This window comes from Cucurbita moschata, unplaced genomic scaffold (genome assembly GCF_002738365.1).
Source record: "Cucurbita moschata cultivar Rifu unplaced genomic scaffold, Cmos_1.0 Cmo_Scf00015, whole genome shotgun sequence".
Taxonomy (NCBI): domain Eukaryota; kingdom Viridiplantae; phylum Streptophyta; class Magnoliopsida; order Cucurbitales; family Cucurbitaceae; genus Cucurbita; species Cucurbita moschata.
Window position 1 is genome coordinate 3,605,629 of NW_019268531.1, and position 24,413 is coordinate 3,630,041.

Consider the following 24,413-nt stretch of genomic DNA (forward strand, 5'->3'; position numbering starts at 1 on the left):
TTTTATCAAGTTTTATTCTAAAAATAGTGGGTTCTTGGTAACCAAAAACTTTACGGAAATTAATAGCTGGTAACCAAAAACTTTACAGAAATTACATTATAGCATATATGGTGTGTGTACTGGCACTTAATCGAGGCTTGTCTCACTTATCCCGCTCATAAGGTAAGGAGTCCTTTGTGGGGCCTATGAAATCACTTGGCTGTTTATTAGGCATACTTAGCCATTAATTAGTTAGTAAGTAATATGGTAGGCAGTTTCTTCTATTCTTTTGACTTACCCTTTACACTTACTATATTTGTTATTTGTTTTTGGCATATAAACCTCTAATCCCGAATGCTTATTCATTAATTAATTATTATTATTACATATAGTTATAAGTTCCAATTTCATCAAACAATTTTTCAATTAAGCTCTTGTTATTATTTATAATCTTTTTTAATCAAAATTCTCGTTATTACAAACATTAAAACTATTTGACAAAATGATGTGGTAATGCCAAAACACCGTACTCCACAAATTGAGTTAATAATACTCTGTATTTTGATTTGATGAAAAATATATTGGGTCATTAAATAAAAAAATTAGCGTAAAAAGTATTTTTTTTTTTACCAAAACAAATATTAATTAAATGTTGATAACTTCCATTTTACCTTAAATTAATCAACAAGTCGATTAAGACTTCAATTTTGACTCCAAAACATAAAACCGACCAAGTGATAAAGGTTTAATCTTTTATGATCCTAAACGTAACCAAAGTTCTTGATAGGTTACAAAATCAACCCATATAAGTATGAGCAAAAAAGAAACCCAATACACAAGTACAAATTCGAGTTATAATTTTTACACATCAATTATGCCGATCAACCTCGAAAACGGGTTCCAAACTGAAACCTTCTCCTCGACAATACCAATGCCAATGGCGGCGGTTCGCTCTATGCTCAAGCCTCCAACTTCCAATGGTTCGTACAAACCCCAATCAAAACTTCAAACTAATAATTGTAACAATGGAGTCGAAATAGTCGAGTCAATGGTTACACCGTCAACGTTGGGCCACTACCTAGCTCGCCGCCTCGTTCAAATTGGCGTCTCGGATATCTTCTCGGTTCCAGGCGACTCCAATCTCGTGTTGCTCGATTACTTCGTGGCAGAAAAAGGCCTAAACCTTGTGGGGTGTTGTAGCGAGCTCAATGCTGGGTATGCCGCTGATGGGTACGCCAGACGCCGCGGCGTTGGTGCCTGTGTTGTTACCTTCACTGTGGGTGGGCTCAGCCTGATCAACGCCATTGCCGGTGCTTACTCTGAGGATCTTCCTCTGGTTTGCATCGTGGGTGCACCAAACTCGAACGAATATGGGAGTAACAAGATTCTCCACCATACCATTGGCCTGCCGGATTTCAGTCAAGAGCTCCGATGCTTTCAAAATGTCACTTGTTATCAGGTAGTATTACTGATGTGGGTGTGTGAATTTTTTATCGGTCTCGATTTTTTAGCTCTGTTTTGCTGTAAATTTTTATGGGTCTCTGTTTTTGAGCTCTGTTTAACTGTAATTTTTTGATGGATCTCTGTTTTTTAGCTCTGTTTTGCTGTTATTTTTTATGTATCTCTGTTTTTTAGCTCTGTTTTACTGTAAATTTTTATGGGTCTCTGTTTTTTAGCTCGTTTTGCTGTAATTTTTTATGAGTCTCTGTTTTGCTGTTAATTTTTGTTGGGTCTCTGTTCTTGAGCTCTGTTCTGCTGTTCTTGTGGCTGTAGGCAGTGATCAACAATTTGGAAGACGCACAATGGGAGATCGATACTGCAATTTCGAAGTGTTTGGAACAGAGCAAGCCCGTTTATATCAGCATTTCTTGCAATTTGGCGGCCATTCCTCATCCTTCTTTCTCTATGAAACAATTCCTTCCACTCTCCATCTCTTCCAAGCAAAGTAACCAAATGGGTTTGGAGATGGCGGTGGAGATGGCAGCTCAGCTTCTTAACACCGCCGTTAAACCCGTCATGGTCGGCGGAAAGAAGCTGCGAGTAGCTAAAGCACAAGCGGCGTTCGTGGAGCTAGCCGATGTTTGTGACTACGCAGTCGCCGTTACGCCGTCGGCTAAAGGCATGTTCCCGGAGAACCACCGTCATTTCATCGGAACTTACTGGGGATCTCTCAGCTCAGCCTTCTGCGGCGAGACAGTGGAAATCGCCGACGCTTCAATCTTCGCCGGAGCTATTTTCGACGAACTGGAAACCGTCGGCTACTCGCTTTCGTACAAGAAGAATAAGGCGATTATTGTTGAATCGGACCGCGTTGTGTTTCCAAATGGGCCGAGTTTTGGGCCGGTTTTAATGAAGGACTTTCTTCGGGCCCTTGCTAAGCGGCTCAAGCCCAATCCAACAGCTTACGAGAATTATACTCGGATTTATATTCCAAAGTCGGGTCCTACCCAGTCGGAGCCGGGCGAGGCCTTGCGGGTCAATGTCCTTTTCAAACATATACAAAAAATGCTGTCGGGAAACATGGCGGTAATTTCTGAAGCTGGTGATTCATGGTTTCACTGTCAAAATCTAGAATTACCACGATCATGCGGGTAAAATTCTTCCCAAACTTTAAACTCAATGGGTTAAATATTATGAGTACGATAATGGAATAATCTTTGGAGAAATATAGGTTCGAGATGCAGCTGGTTTATGCCTCCATCGGGTGGTCTCTCGGCGCCACGCTCGGCTACGCTCAAGCTTCGCCGGAGGATCGTGTGGTTCTTTGCATTGGTGATGGGAGCTTCCAGGTAAATTTTCATTCGATTTTTTTTTTTTTGTATGATATTATTCACTTTGAGCATAAATTCTCGTGACTTTGCTTTTGATTTTTCAAGAGGTCTCGTACCAATGAAGATAGTTTTCCCTACTTATAAGCCCATGATTAACCGAGATAGGACTCCTCTCCCAACGATCCTAAAAAATCCTCCCCTTAACAAAATACACCATAGAGCCTTTCCTGAAACCTATAGAGCTCTCGAACAGATTCCTTTAAATCAAGCCTTGACTCCTTCTCTGGAGCCATAGAACAAACTACGTCAGTTGTTCGACACTTTAGTCACTTTTGACTACACCATCGAGACTCACAACTTCTTTGTTCGATATTTGAGAATTCTATTGACATAAGTAAGTTAAGGGCATGACTCTGATACCATGTTAGAAACCACACCTCTCTACAATGGTATGATATTGTCCACTTTGAACATAAACTCTTATAGCTTATTTACCAAAAATGCCTCGTACCAATGAAGATAGTATTCCTTATGATTAACTGATGTAGAACTCCTCTCCCAACAATTCTCAAAATACCCTGGAAATTTTACCCTATTTTTTCACCGTTTAAAAATAAACAGATGGCTCCACAAGATTTGTCAACGATGCTACGATTAGGACAGAGAAACATAATATTTCTAATAAACAACGGTGGATACACAATCGAAGTCGAGATTCACGATGGCCCGTACAATGTCATCAAGAACTGGAACTACACGGCTCTAGTCGAGGCCATGCACAATCAAACCGGTAACTGTTGGACGACCAAGGTATGTTTTTTCTTAAAAAAAAACTAACTATAGTTAATTGAGATGCATAAAGTAGTTAAGAACAATGTTTGAATATTAAACGAACAGGTTGAAACGGAGGAAGAGTTGGTGAAAGCGATTGAAATGGCAACGGGAGATAAAAACGAGTGCTTGTGCTTCATCGAGGCCATTGTTCATCGAGATGATACCAGCAAAGAGTTGCTCGACTTTGGGAACAAATTGGCTGCTACCAATAGTCGTCCTCCCAAATAATATTTACATCACTTAATCAACTTTTATATCTCAATAATGTATTAATCAATAAATTATGTAACAATTTAGTCTCGTACCGTATTAAATGTTGATTTTTATTGATTTTTATCTTGTAATGACGTGTTCTAATTAGTTTAAAAAAACATTCCTTTCAACTTCAACAATTTTTTTTTAATTAAAACAAAAAATAAAACATGCACGAGCCAAATTTATTCACTGTTAAAGATATTGTCAGCTCAAACTCACTCCTATTCAATATTGTCCTCTTTTTACTTTCCCAATATCTGCCTATATTGTCACATATAGTCAGCTCAATAGTTAGCTCCTAACATATTGTACTTTTTGTACTTTCTCTGTCAACTTCAGCTCAAACTCATCGCTAACAGATATAGTCAGCTCAAATCCACTGCTAACAGATATAGTCAGCTCAAATCCACCGCTAACATATTGTCTTCTTTGTACTTTCTCTTTAACACTTCCCCTCAAGGTTTAACATGTTGTCCGCTTTGTACTTTCTCTTTTAACACTTCCCCTCTCCAACCGATGTGAGATCTCACAGTGAGTTAGTGATAAACTAGAATCATGACCTAAGAAATGACTTAGAGAAAATGAGTTTGAGTAACCACGAACCTCCACAATGATATGATATTATCCACTTAGAGCATAATCTCTCGTGGCTTTGTTTTTGGTTTCCCCAAAACGCCTCATACCAATGAATATGTATTCCTTACTTATAAACCTACGATCATCCCCTTAATTAGCCAATGTGGGACTCCCTCCCAACAATCCTCAGCAAAGCGTATCTACGGTTTTGGTGAGTTTTCTTGACAATCAAATGTTACAAGGTATTAGCGAATTGTCTTGTGAGCGGTTGATCGAGTTGCACACAAACGGGTTCGAATACGTACAAAATATAAACTCGACCATAGCCATAGAGAAATCAAAAGATTTGGGTTATAAAGAGTTGAATGATGAGGAGAGAAGTGGAGAAAGCAAGAAAAGAAAGAGGGGGACAAGAAGGACTGAGTTTGTTTTATTGAGGTGATTGTTCATTAGGAGTGACGGGGCAGACAGGCCGCAACTGCTCCGGTGGGGCTCCCCCCTCCACCTCTGTCGCCACCCAATGTCTCTGCTCTCTCATACGCCCAAACCCCAAACACCTTTCGTTTCTTTCATATTCCATTGGATCCCAACCATGTTCGTTGGACTGTTTTTAATGCCATTATCAACTACAAAACCACTCGAACCTTTTAGCTTTAGAGATGGGAGGACGGCTTTAGAGATGGGAGGACGTAGGACTGACACTTTTTTAGTTGGGTCAATCCAATCCATTCAAAAAAAAGGTTGTAATCCAACCGAATTCTACCCTATTACTTTACAACTGTAACCGTTGAAGGTCACTGTTAGTAGATATTGTCTTTTTTGAGCTTTCCCTCTCGAACTTCTCCTCAAAAATTTTAAAATGCGTCTGCTAAGGAGAGATTCCCACACTTTTATAAAGAATGTTTCGCAACTCTCTCCAACAAACGTGGGATCTCACAATCCACCCTCTTTAGGGACCAACGTCCTTGCTGACACTCGTTCCCATTTCTAGTCGATGTGGGATCTCACGATACATAGGAGCCCAACGTTCTCGTTGGCACTCTACCTGGTGTCCACCCCCTTACAAGGCTCAACGTCATTGCTGGCACACCATCCAATACCATTTGTAACAGCCCAAGCCAGCATCTCCCAAAAGGGTGGATTGTGAGATCCCACATCGGTTTGGAAGAAAAACCAAGCATTCTTTATAAAGGTGCCCCTCGCAGACGCGCTTTAAAAACCTTACGAGGAACTCCGAAAGAGAAAGCTCAAAGAGGACAATATTTGTTAGCGTTAGGCTTGAGTTGTTATAAAAACGATTACTAATATTTAACGTTTGTAACATGTATGGTGGATAAATAATATTTTTTAAATAAGAACAAAAGAACGACTCGACAACTCAACTCAACGAGTTACAAACTCTATTCGAGCGGCTCGAATCATAACAGATTCAAATTTACGATGGACTAAAAGAAAGCGATGATTTTTACTGTTTAGGCCATAAATGTGGGAGTGAGAGAGGCAGGGAAATTGGTCCCTTGAGGGAATTAATTCGAATAACGGAAGAGAGTCGTTTTCTTATACTGTTTTTGCATGTTTTTTCATTTATTGTCTTTCTGCTTCAATTAAAATAAATAATAATAAGTAAATAAAATAAATAATATAATTTCGAATTAAGGAACATATTAACCGGAAATTATGTAACATTTGAGGACTTTCTATTTTAAGATTCTTTTATGTTACATATACAAACATGTTTGTCTCTCTCAATCAACATATTAATTAATTATCCTTTTTTCGTGGACATTAATAATTATTTAATTAAACATCAAGATCTAATTAAAGATTCTTTTTACTTGTTCTTATTATTTTTTTTAATAATAAAAAAAAAAACACTTTCCAAACATTAATAAAATTCAATTTGAATCAAAAGCATATTCAAAAAAAAGTAAAGGGTATTAGAAAAGACACAAATTAAATTTTCAAAAACAAGATCACATCGTTCTCTAAGTGATCGAGATTCAAGAACAGCTTAGTTTAATGGATAAAACAACTATTAATTACTATATCTCAAGCTCGAACGGTCTGATCCCCATGGTGCATGGAGAGAAAGAAGAAGCTATAACATTCTGGGGTTTAATTAAATAAAACAGAGTACCTAATAACGTATCTTTACAGACCACAAATTTTGAGATTCTGGGGTGACGAGGAATCGTACAATTGGAGCCTTTTTTTTTTTTCATGCTTTTTCCGGAGGTCTTTAGAAAGTTCCAATTAATAGGATTTTCTTAATTCTCCCTTCCTGGAAAGCGAAATTTTCCTTTCTTCTGGGGAAATTTGTAGTGATTAATAATTAAGTACATAGTAATTAATTATCCAAAATACATAGTAATTAACATAATTAAGTACGTACAAATCATAGATTAAAAAAAAAAAAAATTAGAAGTTCATGTAAGCATCATAAGAAGAGCACATGAATTGGTCTTGTCCGGAAGGGAAATAGATATTGTCGGGATCGAGATGAGGCAAGAACGCCTCCTCCATTTTAACTACCTCGTTTTCAGGGAACACAAAATTCATGTCACCGCCGACAGGGATGCCGGAATTCGGACAGTTGGCGGCGGCGGTGGCGGCGGCGGAGGAGGAAGAAGGATCATCATAATCAACGAAATTAATCATGGTTTGATGAAGCCAAATCTGGGTTTTTAAGAACTTGACATAATGAATGGCTTCGTCAAGCATTGAGACGGTGTCCATTTTGGTGCCGCCGGGGACTAAGCTTTGCAAAATCTTGAACCGGTCACTGATTCTATGCCGTCTTTCTCTCGCCGCCACGCTTTGTGGGTCGGTTGATAGTTTCATAACGCCTTTGGTCCTTTTCCCTCCGCCGCTCCCGCTGCCGCTGCCGCTGCCGCCACCGTTCTTCTTCATCTTCTCCTTTCTGGTTTCTCCTCCGTCGCCACCGGAGGAGGAGCCACACGAGCTGGGGTTGCTCGCCGGAAAGCTGTAATCCATTATTTCCCAACACACCCACTTCAAGAAACTAACTAAGCTTCAAATTTTCAGTACATGGAAATGACTGGTAGATTTTTTAGCTTCTATATATATAATGAAGAGAGAGAAAGAGGAGAGAGAGAGATGTCGTCATGTGAGTCAGCCAATCTCTGGCGTTGGACACGGGTTGTTCAACCCTACAAAACCCTAGATGGATTTTTTTTTTAAAAACAAAAATTACTCTCGGTTAAATTACAAATTTGATCCCGATAACATTTTATAAGATTGAGATAGAGTATTATTATACACGATCTTCTCATTTTTTAAAAAATTTTAATCGTCTAGCTAATATAATCAACGGTGTTACTCGTTATCATGTGAATAGAAAAATGTCTGAAATGACCATCAAATTCTCGAAATTTCAATTCTGAATGTAAGGCTAAATCGGTAATTTAACCTACCAAATTCCACTGATTATAAATTTTTGTTACCCTTTTATTTATTTATTTATTTTAATTTTATGGGATTATGAATTAAAGATGTGAGTGTGACATTTTAAAATTATAATATGATATGTTTCCAAGGTGGTTTTCTAATGATTTATTAGAATAATTTATTAATAAAATTAAAAAAAAACAGTATATTTTCTTTAAGAATTTTTATTGCTTTTAATTGTACTATGAATATATATATATATATATATTTTCCCTCTCTTTGCTTTTAATCAAAATCATATAAAAATTTTAACTTTTTATAGTCAAATAGACAAGTTATTAAAAAAAAAAAAAAGTCTAAAGAACTTTGACCTTTCTCCACGGAATCTTAAGCAAATACGCATATACTATTTCTTTCTTCACAAAAACGATTCTCGTCCCATCTTAAACAGATATCATTAGAATGTTACTTTTTGACCGTGACCCTTAAATTGAAGCCCGTGGAAACCTCTTCCTAATAAACACGCTTTAAAAACGAACAATATTTGCTAACGATGAGCTTAAATTGATACAATCGTTTTAGATTTTGATAATTTAACATGATATGAGAACACGACAAGTGGTCGGGATTAGGTTTAAGGAGAGAAGGAAAGAGGGTTAAAAGGGACCCCCAAGTAAAGGGGAACAGTGTCCTTATGTACACAATCACAAGTCGGCAAAGAGAGGAAAGAGATCACTTTTAGTCACGTTTAGGGGTCAGAAAATTGATTTTGAAAAATAAAAATTTATTTATTTATTTATTAATATAAAATTAAAAAAGAGATTAAAACATGTCTTATCAGCTCTTCTTTTAAAGACGGAGGGGGGAATTTCAGGTTTTTGGTTTCCCGAGAAACAAACAGAAAATATTATGTATAAATTTGTGTGTGTGTGTTGGTTGGGGGTTGGGTAATGTGTCCATTCTTATGTTTACTTGCTTTCTTTCTCTATACGTAAAAACCTAAAATCAAACTCCCTCTTTCCCAACTTTTAACGTTCGTGTTTCCAATCTGTTCTATTTGTTAAATGAACACGACTCTCCATAATAGTACGATATTGTCCACTTTAAGCATATGCTCTCATGACTTTGATTTGGACTTCCTTAAAACGCCTCATACTAATAGAGTTAGTATCCTTCACTTATAAATTCATGATCATTCCCTAAATTAGTCGACGTGGGACTTTCATCATCCAACACTTTTAAATATTTCATAGATTACCTCGACAAAAATTTAAAAGTTTAGAGATTTATTAAACATAAATTGAAAGCCTAAATTAATAAAATAGAATTTTCAAACTCCTTTTTCTATGGAATATTACCTCACAAAATATAAAAGGGTGAAAATCCACGTCAGCATTACTAAATAAATAATTATTGAGCTAAAGAAAACCTAAAAATTATATAAAAGACTAATAAGTTTCCAAAATTTAGAACCTAAGGATTATTTATAAATTTTGTTCTTAAAATCATATTATACATTAAATTTAATTTTATATTTATTAGACAATTAATTTAATTAAAAGTTGAGAGATTTATTAAACATTTATTTTAAAAATTTAAAGATCTATTAGACACAGTATTAAATGTTCAAAAACTTATTATTCACGATAATATTTTACACATGGATTTAAAATTCACAGATTAAATTTATAATTAAATCGAAATTTAAGGTATTGTCTTGAATCCCTCCTTTTACTTTATGAATTTATAAAGAAAAATCAAGTAAAAAAAAAAAAAAAAAACAGTAGAAGGTGATGATTAGCGGACCCCCTCCAATCTGAAAATATAGGACGAGGGGCATCGGTATTGGAAGCATGCAATATTGCAAATCTGGCTCTTTCCCTTTTCCCTTTTGCCCCTCCACACAATTTTAAATCCTTCTTTTACAAATTTCTGCCTTTTTTATTTTATTTTTAATAACAAGTTTAGTTATTGAATTTCCAAGTTTATATATATATATATACACATATATATTACTGGTAAATATTGAGATATTGTATACTTTAGCCCGTTACATATAACCATCAGTGTTACCCTTATAATCATTACTCTGTTTCTCTTCAACTGTGTTAGTGAGACATGGGATGTCTCAACGTTCTCGCTAACCCATTACTTGATGGGAGGCTCTGATACCATTTGTAACAACGATATTGTCTGCTTTGACATATTAGATATCATCCTTATATTTAACGGGAAAATGTGAAAGGGAGATTTGGTGAGAAAGAAAGAGGGAAAAAAAAGGGTAAAGAAATGGGGGGAGGGGGCCTGGGGAGAAAGGCGAAACAAAAGCACATGGTAGTAGCTCCGGCATTCGCGTTGGGTTGGTAAAATCCTAATTATTCTTACTTCTACTACTCATATTTACCCGCTTTTTTTTTTTTTACCTCACCCTCCTCTCCTCCACCTTCTCAAAGATATGGATTTGTTGGACAAAATCCCCACGTCTCTATCACTCACTTTAGGTACACCTATGTATCCGATAACGAATTAAACCCTCGATCTATCAACAATGGTTGTCTTTGCCACTCTACAACTCTCGAATTTGTCACATCCCATTATCATACGCTCTGCAGCGTCGAGATGCTCTTCTCTTAACCCAATTCATTTTGTAGCACATTACGATGACGATGAATTTGTCACATCCCATCACGACATGCTCTGCCGTGTCGAGACGCTCTTCTTTCAACTCAATTGGATTTGTAGCACATTTCGGATGACAACGACAATGAATTTGTCATATCCCATCACGACATAGTGTCGAGACGCTCTTCTCTCAATTCAATTGGGTTTGTAGCACATTTCGGACGACGACGACGACGACGACGAACTTAGGTTTAGGTATGAGTGGTGTGTGTACAGTATTGAGACAGAGAAGAAGGAATTGGTACAAAATTTGGATTAGCCAATTGATTGAATGATTCATATTTGGGTCCCTCAATGAATAGTGATTCTGATGTGAACTTTGCTAAAATACCCCTCAACTTCTCTCTAATTAAAATCAACCTCTCCAAAACTATAACCCCTCCCTCCCTCTATTATTAAATATTCCCAAACTCTAGTCCTTCAAATAAATTCTAATAAACCGATATATTTCATATTTTAATATTAAATATTATAATTATGGTCTCAAAATTCTTTAATTTATTTTTTAAATAAATGAAAAAAATGAACTATCTCAAGTTATAATTAAATTAATATTATTATTTTGTAAAATTTAATTCAGAATATAATAGTTTAAAACTACGACAAATATAATTATTTTTAATTTTTTTAGAAGAAATCACTTTTTTTTCAGGCAATAAAGACAAAATAGAGGGGGAAAATTAATATAAGAGAAAGAGAAAGGGACGTATTAGAAAAGGCGGAAATGTAAAAGGCTATATTTGCAAAGCAATCCTAAACTTGAGGTTTAGTGGGGCCCAACAAGAAGAGAATCATTACGGCCCAATAGAAGTCGAGGCCCATCTTGAATATTTAAAAAATAATAAATTAATTTAAAGAAAATCCAACCATCTTTTATTTATATTAGATTTGACTATTTTATTTAAAATCTCAATTTAAATTAATAATTAGAAACATTTTTAAATTATGATAATTTTAATATAATTATTCACTTTTATTTATTTTAATTAAAAAGACTTTTTCTTTTCCCTTCCCTCTCACCATCTTTTAAAGGTGGATTATTGCTTTTCCCTTACTAAAAGGAATCGTTTTTAATTACTTTTATTTATGAAAGAAAAAAGAAAAGAGAAAAAGAAAAAGAGGTGTGAAAATCATTTATAAAAAAAAGAAAAAAAAAGAAAAAGCAAAAAGCTTTTATTATTATTATTATTATTATTTGATATATTATTTTTAAAAAAAATCTAAAATTTACAAAAATTTAAATTTTTTTGAATAGTTTAATGTGGTCGGTCAGACCGACCTAGATGATCTGGATAGAAGTAGAAGAGATCGTATTTGTAATTTGGATTAGGGTTCGTTTACAAATTACAGATATGGACAGTTCAAAATTTCTACAAATTCGTGAAACCAATTTGGATCGTGATTTTCCGAACCCTAGAAATCCCTTTGCCAATCAATAAATATTCTCTTAAGCCGGCTTCTGTTTCTGTTTCTGTGTTCGATTGAAGGATTTTAGTGTGGGAAATATGAACATGACGGAGAAGAATTCGTCCCCGAGTCGATCGGCCACTGTGCAGGACGAGAAGAATCACGAAACTGAGTTGGATATGAGGCCCGGCGGCATGTTCGTCCAGAAGCGGGAAGTTGATAATGGCGCCGATGTTTCTTCCAGCGACGCCACGATCTCCGTCAGTGTTACTCACGGCTATGGCCCTACTAAGTACAAGATTTTCCTTCCTCCCCAATCCACTTTTGGTACCGCGCTTGTACTCTTTTCTCTGCTGATTTTCCCCTGTTCTTCAATTGAATAAGTCTTGTTCTTAATTTAGGGCTTTGTATTGCTCTTTGAGTTTGAGGAATCTGATTTCTTATATCGAGTTTTCTTTAGGGTTTTACTTCACCTGTTCATGAGTTGATTGTATGGATTGAAATCAACCGATATGAGTGGAAGATTAGATGTGGGATCATTTGATTTGATATCGGATTAGCTTTTTTCTTTTTAGAGTTCATGGAGGGTCTGTTTTGGGTTGGATTTAATGGATGAATTTGAGTTGGGGGGGCTATGGCTTTATCATTTAGGTATGTGAATGTCTTCTTTCGTTTGTCTGGATTTGGTATTGGGAACTTAGGAACTAACTTGTTTTGTTTGACATCGTTGTTTTATTACGTTTCTGTGGATTGATGGGAACTGAACTCCTTCCATTCTTGGTATCTGGTATATGCTGGCTTGTGTACTTATTGTGGAGTTCGGAGCAGCTTCCATGTTGGTGATTTTGAGTGTGCTTCATCTGTTGCAGGTGATATGAAAAAACACCTTGTAGCGAAGACCGGTTTGCAGCCCGAAGAGCAGAGGCTCCTGTTTCGAGGTAAGGAAAAGGATGACGATGAGCATTTGCATACTGCAGGTGTGAAGAATTTGTCAAAGATCTTACTCTTGGAGGATCACACAAGCAAACAGAAGAAGGTGGTGGACGATGTTAAGGTGGTGGAAGAGGTTAAGAAAAGTGAGACATTTTCAAAGGCATCAGGAGCCATAGCTGAGGTTCAGTCCGAGGTCAATAAGCTTTCTGAAAGGGTGAGTTGTGGTTGCAGTCTCTGAAAGCACTTCATTTGCCTCTATAAGATGTTGGGTTATCTTTTGTTCATGTTCGATATATAATCTCTATAGGTTGCTGCCTTGGAAGTAGCTGTTAATGGTGGCACGAATGTTGCAGAGAAAGAATTCGTAGTGTTAACAGAGATGCTGATGAGACAATTGTTGAAATTGGACAGTATCGATGCTGAAGGAGATGCCAAGTTGCAGAGGAAAGCTGAGGTTAGTACTTAAACACTGATGATAATACACAAATATACTGCGTTGTGTGTAGTATTTGAGTAATCACTAGCATTTGAATCCATCTATAATGACCCAAGCCCACAGCTAGCAAATATTGTCCTCTTTGGGCTTTCCTTTTCGGGTTTCCCCTCAAAGTTTTAAAGCACGTCTACTAGGGAGAGGTTTCCTCACTCTTATAAAGAATGCTTTGTTTTCTCTCCAACCGAGGTGGGATCTCACACCATCTGATATCATTAGCATTTGAATCCATCTGATTCTTAGAGGGACAAAAGCATTATGCAGATATTTGTATGCAACCAACCAGTTTTCATAAATGGGATTAACCATTTCATTATATGTGATTCGAGAAAAACCTTTCTTACGATGATATGGGAGAAAATATATGAGAACAAAGTTCTTGCCTTCCTTTTACAATTCAAGGTATTACTGGGTTTAGTAGTATGATATCATTTTTAAGGATGTTCGTGTTAGTTACTGTTCTATGGGTATTCACTGTGTTCTTGAGTTTTCTAAGGAGTTAGTGAATTTTCATTAAAAGGCTATGTTGTTCATTGGAATGCCAAGTTGCAGCTAGACCTTTTACATTATGTTTTAGTTAGCTGCTGTTCAGTACTGACCTAGAGGACGAATTTCTAATAGTGAACTTGTACGTCGAACAATAATCTTGCTATTCGATCATTGCTGGTGCTAATATGCCTGGTTGTTCGGCTCGTCTGATCAAACAGTGCTCCTTCGCTTTTATGATTGAGCTTCCACTCGGTTCGGTCAGATTCTAATAAAGGCACATTGTTGCCTTGCAGTCTGTTTTAAGCTTTAAAGTTATTTCAAACATGTTATCACCTAAAATAGAAATTACATCAATGCATCTGAGAGTCCCCGAATTCTTTTAGGATCGGTACTAAAGAGGTGATCTTAAACAACAGGTACGCCGTGTCCAGAACTTCGTGGACACACTCGATGCGTTGAAGGCAGGAAAATCTAACCCAATCAGTAACAATCACAACACGGTTGCAGTGAAGACCGAATGGGAGACCTTCGACTCGGGAGTTGGTAGCTTGACTCCCCCATCCCCTGCTCCATCTTCTACAAGAGTAACTCAGGATTGGGAACGGTTTGATTAGCTCAATCAAACCACCTCATATGAGTCCATTTATTTCATGTCTATTAGTATTAGTCAATCATAGAGAATACCAAATACCTTCCCCCGACCCCGACCCCGACCCCATTTTAAATTAATGACTCTGGAAAGCCATCCATTCTTAGAAATTGAGTTGCTGCAATATTAAGTAGTATTTAATGAATGAAAACAGGTTGAGCACAAGGAAATGACTGGAATCATATTCTGGATTTGATTTGTTCTTCAAATCTCAGAGAACAGGCAAAAGAGACCAAAAACCTTGGCCCGGCTGCATACGCGTCGTGTTCTTTCAATTATTAGTAATTCGTTATGAATGCTTCTGAGAGAAAGATGGGACAGAGGCTATCTACAGTGACGATCAGCTTCGTCCCATCGGATGCTACTTGTCGACTGAATCTTAGTCGAATGTTAAATGTCTGTAACGAAAAACCTTAATAAATTCCATAGCCACCAGACCCTTTACTGTGATGGGGCCATCTTTGCTTGTGGATCTCAACAAAGAACTGTTGGCATAGATTTGTGAGCATTTAGTGTGCTGTACCTTCTCTTCTGCTCCCCTCGCAGGTCATACCAATCTTGTTCATCACTGGATTGTGTCCCACCACTTTCGGAGCTGCACATGTATTTTTATCTGACACACAATTCACTGTCATCTCTTCATTAATGTTCTGATCAATTATAAATGTTTCTATGGTTTCACCATTAGACTTTGGGTTATAGCCTCTTTCTTATGACTCCCACTTATCGGTCCCGGCCCGAACAAGTAACCGACTCTGATTGAAACTTCTGTCTATCAGTCGAGTGGCTTTGTTGGGATAGAAGAAGGATTTAAAAGGAACCAAATTTAAACTTATTATTTTGTGAGCTCGTCTAGTTTAGTTGGTAGAGTGTAAAGCTCCTAAAGCTCCTAACCTTATGGACGTGGGTTTGAACTCTATGGTGAGCGTCTTGTTTTCTTGCTAATATTATTATTTTGTGAGCCTGTCCAGTGCACTTGATAGAAGTCAAGACTCTTAACTTATAGTTGTGGGTTCAAACCCCATACTCGGTGTTTTCTTTTCGATAATTTAAAATTTTTATCATGTGAAATAAGGGTTAGATGTGTTATGTTGTTCAAACTTCATGATTGATGTTTTCTATTTTGTTGGTTTAAAATTTTTATCTGTGGATTGTTTTCTCTAGTTATTCTTATAAAATGTTTTGTATAATTTATAATTATTATTTTGGGAGCCCGTCTAACTCAGTTGGTAGAGCGCAAAGCTGTTAACCTTGTGGTCGCGGGCGTTTTAACTATTTATTATCTATTTTGTGTGATTTAAAATTATTATTTTGTGAGTTTGTCTAGCTAAGTTGGTAGTGCACAAGGTGGGTTTGCACTCCATGATGGGTGTTTTCTTTTTTGCTAATTTAAATTTTTTATCGTGTGGTTGAACGTTTTCTTTTTATTATTTCTGTTTTGTGTGATTTAAAATTATTATTTTGTGAGCCTGTCTAGCTCAGTTGGTAGAGTGTAAGGCTCTTAACCTTGTGGTCGTGGGTTCGAACCCCACGGTGGGTGTTTTATTTTTTGCTAATTTAAATTTTTTATCTTGTCGAGTAACGTGGAGCGTTTTATTTTTATTATATCTGTTTTGGGTGATTTAAAATTATTATTTTGTGAGCCCGTCTAGCTCAGTTGGTAGAGCGCAAGGCTCTTAACCTTGTGGTCGTGGGTTCGAACCCCACGGTAGGCGTTTTCTTTTTTGCTAATTTAAATATTTTATCTTGTGGAGTAACGTTGAGCGTTTTATTTTTATTGTATCTGTTTTGTGTGATTTAAAATTATTATTTTGTGAGCCCGTCTAGCTCAGTTGGTAGAGCGCAAGGCTCTTAACCTTGTGGTCGTGGGTTCGAACCCCACGGTGGGCGTTTTCTTTTTTGCTAATTTAAATATTTTATCTTGTGGAGTAACGTTGAGCGTTTTATTTTTATTATATCTGTTTTGTGTGATTTAAAATTATTATTTTGTGAGCTTGTTTAGCTTAGTTGGTAGAGCGTAAGGCTCTTAATCTTGTGGTTGTGGGTTTGAACCATACGGTGGGTGTTTTATTTTCTTATGGTCATTTCCTAAATTAGTCAAAGTGGGACTTCCTCCCAACCACACTCACATAAAATATAATTATATATAATTATATATAATTATCAATTATTGTTTAAAATCTTTAAATATGGGGGAGATTTTCTAAACATAAATTGAAAATTAAGAAGGTACTAGATATTTTGAAAGTTCGAAGATTTTGTAAACGTGCTCGAAAGTCGAGAAAAGAAAGAGGAGAACGTGTTGGTTTAGGGTTAAAAGATGTCTGAATTATAATATACATTTGAAGAAAAATGATGCATTCATAAAAACATGAAGTGGGAAATAAGTACTTCAGGATCTCACTTAGAATTTGTTCTCTTCATCAATTCATATAGTCAGATCCAGAGTACTTACTTTCTCTCTCTTTCCTCTTCTCTCTCTAGTATGGACATAAAGATAGGGTTAAATCAGTTCTACGTTGTTCTTCGTGTTCTTCGTGTTCTTGTTCGTGTTCTTCTCGTGTTCTTCGTCTCTTATCAATCTTCATCCCTTCTGTTGGTGCAATCTTTAGGGATAAACTCAAGTCAATTTCTCCATCTGGGGTTTTCCTTTTCTCTCTGATTATTATGTCTCTGCATGGATCTTCCTTTTCTCTCATTTCTTCCCTTTTGCTTGTTGTCGTGTTCTGTTCACCGATCGAGCTGTGATTCTTGCAGATGGTTGTTCCCGGTGTAGCGCTCTTGCTGCTGTCGAAGAGCCTCGATCTCGCCTTCTCGGTACATGGGGTTTGTATTGTTTTCGTCTCGTAAGCATTCCATGTTGACCTGCCGAATCTAATAAGAAAGGTAGAGTGAGTTTGAAATAACTTTTGAAAAATAAATATATAAGCCCACCACTAGTAAATATTGTCCTCTTTGAATTTTCTCTCTCGAGATTTTTAAAATACGTCTGTTAGGGAGAAGTTTTTACACACTTATAAAGAATGTTTCATTCTCTTTCCTAACCGATGTGGGATCTCACAATCCACTCCCCTTCCGGGCCCAGTAACTTCGTTGGCACACCACCTCGTGTTCACCCTCCTTCAGGGCTTAACGTTCGTGCTGGCACACCGCCTCGTTTTCACCCTCCCGGAGCCCAGCGCCCTCGTTGGCACACCACCTCGTGTTCACCCCTCCTTCAGGGCTTAGCGTTCGTGTTGGCACACCACCTCGTCTTCACCCCTCCTTCAGGGCCTAGCATTTGTGCTGACACACTGCCTCGTTTTCACCCCCCCTCCTCCAGGGTTCAGCGCCGTGCTGACACACTGCCTTGTGTTCACTCCCCTTCAGGGCTCAGCGTCCGTGCTAACACACTGCTCAGTGCCTGGCTCAGATACTATTTATAACAGCTCAAACTCACCGCTAGCAAATATTATTCTCTTTAGACTTTTTCTTTCAAGCTTCCCCTCAAGGTTCTTAAAACGCGTCTGTTAGAGAGAAGTTTTCACACCCTTATAAAAAATATTCCGTTCTCTTCCCCGATCAACGTGAGATCTCACAATATATTTTGAAAAGTACGTCCTAATTTGAATCAAAAACACTTTCTACTATTTCAAACTCGAAATCGAAGTTCTTACCGAAAAACATTGGAGGCATAGCTTTGATTGAAGCGTTGAAACATGGGGATTTGGCTGACAGTAAATATGTTATGATCTCCACAACTTTCATTCATAATAACCCTTTGATCCATCACTGTTCTTCAAAGAAAACTTCAAATAAATGAATTGAAAAGCAACATAGAATCTTAATTAAGAACAAGTTTATAAATACCTTGACTTGATTCATTGGTGTTCTTGCTTCTATACATCTGAAAGCAACACAATTTCAAAATTCAACATCCAAATTATTCAATAAATTTCTTACAAAAAGAGAGAGAGATTAACAAACCTGAAGATGGCTCTTGACATGAGCTATGTTCAATCCTTTGATATTCATTAGCTGAAGAACCAACTTAGGCGTAGCATCTACACAACAAAATCAAACACAAAATTCAATTCAAATCAACGGTTCGATTCTCCACTCGAATTATAACTCGAATCGAATCATTTAAAAAGATAATTACTTTCTTGACCACCGAGTCTTTCAACGGCATGAACGAAACGGGAGTGGAGATCAGATGTCCACCGGAGTCTAGGGAGTTTGGATCGAACATACGGCCTCACACTCGGCTTCTTCTGTTGATCATTCTCTTCTATTGTGCTGTTACTTGAACTCCCTTCATTTCCCAATTCGCTTCCCGAGTTTGAACATTCCGCTGCCACCTCCGCCGCCGCCGCCGCCGCACCACCACCATCGCTCCGTGCTTCCATAATTGGGAGAGAGAGAGAGAGAGAGAGTTTGGGAGTAGAGATATGGATCTATTAACCCACTTGAGAGAGAGAAACGAGGAGAGAGAGAGAAATGAGGAGAGAGAGAGAAATGAGGAGAGAGAAACCCTAGCTGGGTAGAGAGACAGATCTTCATGGAGAAGACAGAAGACTCGTGTCTGGTCTCTAGATATGTTGGGACGGTTAAAAAATTAAATTTTATTATTTAATCTTAATAAATAAAAATAATTAGGTTAATTTTAATTTTATTTTTGAAGAAATTAAAGGAAATTCAGGGAAAATTATACAAAAATTAATTAATTAATTAATTAATTATGAGCATGCATGCCATTGTCATGCATGTGGGTGCATGGTACATGTCTCATGTGAATCCATCCATATTTTATATTTTTAGAGTTGAATTCCAATATAATATTTGTTTTGTGTTACAATAATTCCAAAGCATCTTTTTTAATTAACTTATTATTAACATAAATCAATAATAATTTTGAAAAAAAATCAAGGCATTAGATTTGTCCTTTTGGTATGTCTCCAAAATATATATATATATATATATATATAATTAATAATGTTTTCCCATACCAATTTTTATATTTGCATTTATTTAAGCTTATTTTTTAAAAAATTCCCTATTTTGTGGTCACCATTGTAATTAGGTAATTAAATTAATAATTTTGAGAAAATTTATAAAAAAAATTTGACTAGGTTAAAGATATGAACAAGAACAAGACGTTAGTGTCTTATTGACTGAGCTATGTTTGAATTGGTATGATGTCGCGTAATCGCTGTTTGAATCATGTTTTTAAAAAATGAATAGTATTGTAGATCAAACAGAAGGAAAGCGGGATATAATGTAACGTTTAGAAAAGGTATGCTTTTAGGTGAAATGTTTTTTTTTTTTTTTTTGAGAAAAATAGTTGGGTTTGGTGTTTTCATTCCTTCCACGTGCATTGGTTCATGATTTTGCTGTCTTTCATGTGTAGCTTAGCTAGCTTGATGGAGCCTTTTTGTGGGTTTAAATTCACGAGAGTCTTGAGCCATTGCACCCTATTTTTGTTGTTGAGGAACTCATTTGCTTCTAAGTTAGTGTCATTTTTGTTGTTGTGTTTTTTAATAATGTTTCGTAACGTTTTTTTATGTTGTCATGTCGTTTGTAACATGTTTGTCTTCAAACAGACAACGAGCTTAAATCTTTTCACATAATATACTTCATCCCGACAATTAATTGTTATTTCTTATAGATTGGTCTGGTTTGGTTTCGGGACAAATAAATCAAAGTAAAAGTTAGTGGGCGATTGATTATCTACGCTTATACAACTTATACAAATCATTGGGACAAAGAGCAACTCTTCACCCTCGTGGTAGGATTCTAGGTGAAGGGATAGATGAACCAATTACGTTACTCGAGGATTTTGAATCCATATAAATAAAGAATAACACGTTTTAAGGAAGTTTTATATATTACAGCCTTATTCACTTATATACAGTAGCTCCAAATTGATACCTCTGCTGTTACCGTTTATCATATGTATCATATTTGATCCTTGATTATAGGCTAATATCTTGTATTCTTGAGGATATTTAGCCTTTCATTACGGTTTACCACTTGTATCAATCATATTTGACCCTTAATGATAGGTCAATATGCGTGCATCCATTTATTGCTCTTTCTATTTCTTTTATAATTTATTTGATTATGTAAATGATTATAAATAAAAAACTCTCACCACCCTTTAGATCAGATGGTTTTAACAAATATTCTCAACTTTAACGTCGTGATCAAGATCCACACTCCTTTCATATGATTTCAGGTCCAGTCAGTGTCGTAACAGAATAGTTAGTAGAGGGATCAAAGACATGAGATGAAAGATACATCATGTTCATGTATTTACTGTCCTTAAATAATCTAGATCGAGACTTACATTAATGAGGTTCATGTCGATAATAGAAACACATGCCACAAACAACATTCGATAAGCCATATATCAATCATTCTTCTACCAAAACATAACATCATCTAGCTTCTCGGCATTGGTCTCATAGTAGCACATATTTGAGAGAATTAATAGCTTTAATTATACCAACAACAATGGTCGTTTTCAATGTCTCATCTATCTAAAAAAATCATGATTATACATGTTTTTGACCTAAAATACTAAAACTTCTTCCAACGGTGGTCGTTCTTAAAAGAGTTTGATTCGTATGTTGTATCTATAACTCTCTCGTGCATACAATGTTTCAATCGATCAAAAATTTCACGAACGTTCCTCGAACAACCACAAGATTCACAAAATCAACAACCACTCGCCTCTATTATATCTTGAAAATCTCAACAATTACTCGCTTTAACGCGTAATTAATTAGTCCATCCATCTTTCATTTTCTCGATCCCCTCACCTAGAGATTCCCAAATATCCTTAAATATTGTTAATTTCAATTCTTACACGACAAGAACAGAGGTTCCATGATAAGTTCCCACATGTTCAACATCAAAATCCCATAATAAAAAAATAAAAAAAATAAAAAATAAAAAAAAAACAGAGTCAGAAAGATTCACTCACTCCCGATGCCTTATCCTGTAGGTCAACGCTAAAACATGGCCCTGTCTGTTTTTTTTATTATTATTATTTTTTTTTTTAAAAAAAAAAAAAATATATATATATATATATATATATATATATATATATAATTTAAATTTTGCATGAGAATGCGAAAGAGCCTATTTATGCGGATCTAACCCATAATTTGAGAATGAGTATGTCTGTCCGTTTTCGTCATTTATTATATATATATATATTTATTTATTTATATATGCACCATGCATGTGCACATATGCATCATACATGTCCAACCATACCATACCATGTTTATCTCTCTATTATATTATATATATAATATATTATTGGTAGGTGGGTGGTATTTCCATCAATAATATTTTATTGCCAATTATACGATGCCGTATCTTGTTTTAAAATTCATTTGATTATTTTATATGTGTGTGACAGGTAAATAAACAAATCATTACCATATTCCTTTAGCTCCTATATATATTTAATTTTAGAAATGAATTTTAAATGGTAAAAAAAAAGACTTTTAATAATTTATTTGGACAAAATTTTGAATAGCACTTTCTTTTAATTATTATTTTTTTCAGGGAAATGATCCTATATTTGGTCATTCAAGTTAAGTGTGTACATGGGTTGGATGATGTCACAGTCATGTTTTGTCTAAAGCATGTTGTCTATGGCCGCATGACAAATGTCTCAGTCTTTGTCTGTGCCGGTTGACAGGGACGTCAACCAATTGAGTGGGGGAGGATGTCTTTGTAATGTCTCACATTGGTTGGGGAGGAGAACAAAACACCCTTTATAAGGGTGTGGAAATCTTCTCCTAGCAGACGCGTTTTAAAAACCTCGAGGGTAGGCCCGAAAGGGAAAGCCCAAAGAGGACAATATTTGCTAGTGGTGGGCTTGGACCGTTATAAATGGCATCAGAGCCAGACACCGGATGATGTGCCAGCGAGGAGGTATTCCCAAAAGGGGGTAGACATGTGGCAGTGTTCCAACAAGGACGCTGGACCCCAAAGGAGGGTGGATTTAGTGGGCGTCCCACATCAAATGGAGTAAGGAATCAGTGCCAGCGTAGACGCTGGACACTAAATGGGGGCGGATTGTGAGATCCCACATCGGTTGAAGAGGAGAACGAAACACCCTTTATAAGGGTGTGGAAACCTTCCCCTAGCAACGCGTTTTAAAGCCTTGAGGGGAAGCTCGAAAGGGAAAGCCTAAAGAGGACAATATCTGCTAGCGGTGAATCTGGGCCGTTATAGTCATGGTCATGCTTGTCTTAGGCGTATTGCCTATGGTTGCATGCTCGTTTCAAACTCCTTTTACATGCTTTTATCCTAGATAGACTTTTACCATTTCATATCGGGTCAATACGAAGGTGTATGACCATATCTCTGAAACTAACCTACATTTTGGGTTAGTTGAATTGGTGACATGAATAGTCCGACTAGGGTTTACAACCCAACCCAATTCTCTCTCCCGTTTGAGTTGGGTTGTTGGGTTGTTCTTTTTTTAAAAAAAAAATATTTTAAAAAATCATAGTTATTTGTCATACACCTTGTATCATACGTCACAATGCATCACTAATAGCGATTATAATATCAAATATTCTTAATATTTATAATAATTTTAACATAGGGTACGATTGGATTTAGTTATAACCCTTTCAACCCATAATCGACCCAAATTTTTAATTTTCCAAAAACTCAATCCAACCGAAACTATATATATAATCCGACCTAATCCAACCTTTATCATTTAGGGTTGAGTAGTCCGAGTTGGTCCAAACACCCGTAACCTTATTTTCTCCAATTTAAAGGGGAGAAACCAAGTAGTATCGTAATTAATTAACGTGAATTATTATATAAAGAAGACATGGTTGAGCCAAACAAGATATTTTAAAATTTTTAATTAACATGTTTATCTATATTGATATTTTTGACCAATGCGAAGCAAGGGAAGGGTTTATGCCAAATTTATGCATAAAATTATATAATTAATTATTTTGACCAATTTAAGGGCCTAATTTTGCTATATTTAAAATTTAATAATTTATAAATGGAGTTGTCCCAATCACTACGTATGCATGGATTGGAGCAATAGAAAACGACACGACAAAAATACATTTTATTAATTCTCAGTCAAAGGCAGTGGTTGTCTTATTCTACCTCATTCCATTGTTTTTTTTTTTTTTTTCTTTTTTTCCATTTAGGTTTAGTGAAATTTTAATTAACTTATCCATACTTCTATATATGCAAAAGAAAAAAAAAATCGAGCTCGCTATCAGCTCGATTAAGAGTTTCTTCGTGTCCTTTAGACCTCACTCGGGCACACGCTCTCCTGACCTCCATGGCATGCCAATGAACTCCACAAACTTCAACCACTCGTCACAAAACACCTACAAGGAAAAGAGGATAAACATAGAGAGATAACGAGAGAGAGTCCGAGAGTTCTCCGGCGACGATAATCCCACAAATCTAACGTCGAAACAACCAACCCACTTCACGACTGGATGGATGTTCGAGATGTCCCAAAAAGATGAACAACATGTGGACTTGTTCTCGATGGCATGACTAAGTGAGTTATGATAGCCGATAATACCTCTTAACTTGGGATCGCGAGACTAGAAATTTAAATTTTTGAAGTGCGCCCCTTAAACTAATCTATATATACCCACATTCCATCAATCATTTTCCAATACATAAGGTGGAATTCAAACACTTCAATTATTTAGCCTACTAGCCCTAGTGGTATTATTCCAACAATTAAAATATTATAATAGAATATTTTATATTAATTTGATCTATTAAATTTTAAAATAATTACGATCGGCCTAGCGTAGAATTTATTCTACGTTTATAAACTTGGTCAATCATCGACAAAATCTAATTAATTTAAGGTATATTTTTATTCAACTTTCACATATTTTAAAATAAATACGTGATTGACTTAATCCCCGAGTTT

At 36.1% G+C, this 24,413-nt stretch overlaps 3 protein-coding genes and 3 non-coding genes across 6 annotated transcripts; 5 read left to right on the forward strand and 1 right to left on the reverse strand.

Annotated features, from left to right (window-relative positions):
- Window positions 1–876: 876 nt before the first annotated feature.
- On the forward strand, window positions 877–3,812 carry LOC111453217 (pyruvate decarboxylase 1-like). Its single transcript, XM_023094223.1, has 5 exons — window positions 877–1,438; window positions 1,753–2,570; window positions 2,651–2,768; window positions 3,372–3,560; window positions 3,648–3,812. Exons 1-5 carry the CDS (start codon window positions 911–913, stop codon window positions 3,810–3,812), a joined length of 1,818 nt encoding a protein of 605 aa, XP_022949991.1. The 5' UTR covers window positions 877–910.
- A 7,947-nt stretch (window positions 3,813–11,759) lies between these two features.
- Window positions 11,760–14,941, forward strand: LOC111453220 (BAG family molecular chaperone regulator 4). Its single transcript, XM_023094226.1, has 4 exons — window positions 11,760–12,239; window positions 12,782–13,059; window positions 13,153–13,299; window positions 14,244–14,941. Exons 1-4 carry the CDS (start codon window positions 12,011–12,013, stop codon window positions 14,439–14,441), a joined length of 852 nt encoding a protein of 283 aa, XP_022949994.1. The 5' UTR covers window positions 11,760–12,010; the 3' UTR covers window positions 14,442–14,941.
- A 1,002-nt stretch (window positions 14,942–15,943) lies between these two features.
- TRNAK-CUU lies at window positions 15,944–16,016 on the forward strand. The gene has a single exon. It is a non-coding gene; the product is annotated as a tRNA-Lys (tRNA).
- A 102-nt stretch (window positions 16,017–16,118) lies between these two features.
- Window positions 16,119–16,191, forward strand: TRNAK-CUU. Its single transcript has one exon. It is a non-coding gene; the product is annotated as a tRNA-Lys (tRNA).
- Window positions 16,192–16,293: 102 nt separating this feature from the next.
- TRNAK-CUU lies at window positions 16,294–16,366 on the forward strand. Its single transcript has one exon. It is a non-coding gene; the product is annotated as a tRNA-Lys (tRNA).
- A 510-nt stretch (window positions 16,367–16,876) lies between these two features.
- On the reverse strand, window positions 16,877–19,000 carry LOC111453219 (myb family transcription factor PHL12-like). Its single transcript, XM_023094225.1, has 5 exons — window positions 18,618–19,000; window positions 18,443–18,519; window positions 18,326–18,362; window positions 18,133–18,247; window positions 16,877–17,350 (listed from the first exon to the last, which is right to left on the reverse strand). Exons 1-5 carry the CDS (start codon window positions 18,862–18,864, stop codon window positions 16,957–16,959), a joined length of 870 nt encoding a protein of 289 aa, XP_022949993.1. The 5' UTR covers window positions 18,865–19,000; the 3' UTR covers window positions 16,877–16,956.
- Between the last annotated feature and the right edge of the window lie 5,413 nt (window positions 19,001–24,413).

Bases quoted from the DNA above. Each gene is read 5' to 3' on its own strand.
- LOC111453217 (XM_023094223.1), top strand. From the start codon at position 911: ATGCCAATGGCGGCGGTTCGCTCTATGCTCAAGCCTCCAACTTCCAAT. The intron at 1,439-1,752 runs GTAGTATTACTG...TTGTGGCTGTAG, and splicing joins AAAATGTCACTTGTTATCAG to GCAGTGATCAACAATTTGGA. The intron at 3,561-3,647 runs GTATGTTTTTTC...TTAAACGAACAG, and splicing joins GTAACTGTTGGACGACCAAG to GTTGAAACGGAGGAAGAGTT.
- LOC111453220 (XM_023094226.1), top strand. From the start codon at position 12,011: ATGAACATGACGGAGAAGAATTCGTCCCCGAGTCGATCGGCCACTGTG. The intron at 12,240-12,781 runs GTACCGCGCTTG...CATCTGTTGCAG, and splicing joins TCCTCCCCAATCCACTTTTG to GTGATATGAAAAAACACCTT. The intron at 13,060-13,152 runs GTGAGTTGTGGT...TAATCTCTATAG, and splicing joins TCAATAAGCTTTCTGAAAGG to GTTGCTGCCTTGGAAGTAGC.
- LOC111453219 (XM_023094225.1), bottom strand. From the start codon at position 18,864: ATGGAAGCACGGAGCGATGGTGGTGGTGCGGCGGCGGCGGCGGCGGAG. The intron at 18,520-18,617 runs GTAATTATCTTT...TTTGTTGTGTAG, and splicing joins AAGACTCGGTGGTCAAGAAA to ATGCTACGCCTAAGTTGGTT. The intron at 18,363-18,442 runs GTTTGTTAATCT...TGTTGCTTTCAG, and splicing joins ATGTCAAGAGCCATCTTCAG to ATGTATAGAAGCAAGAACAC.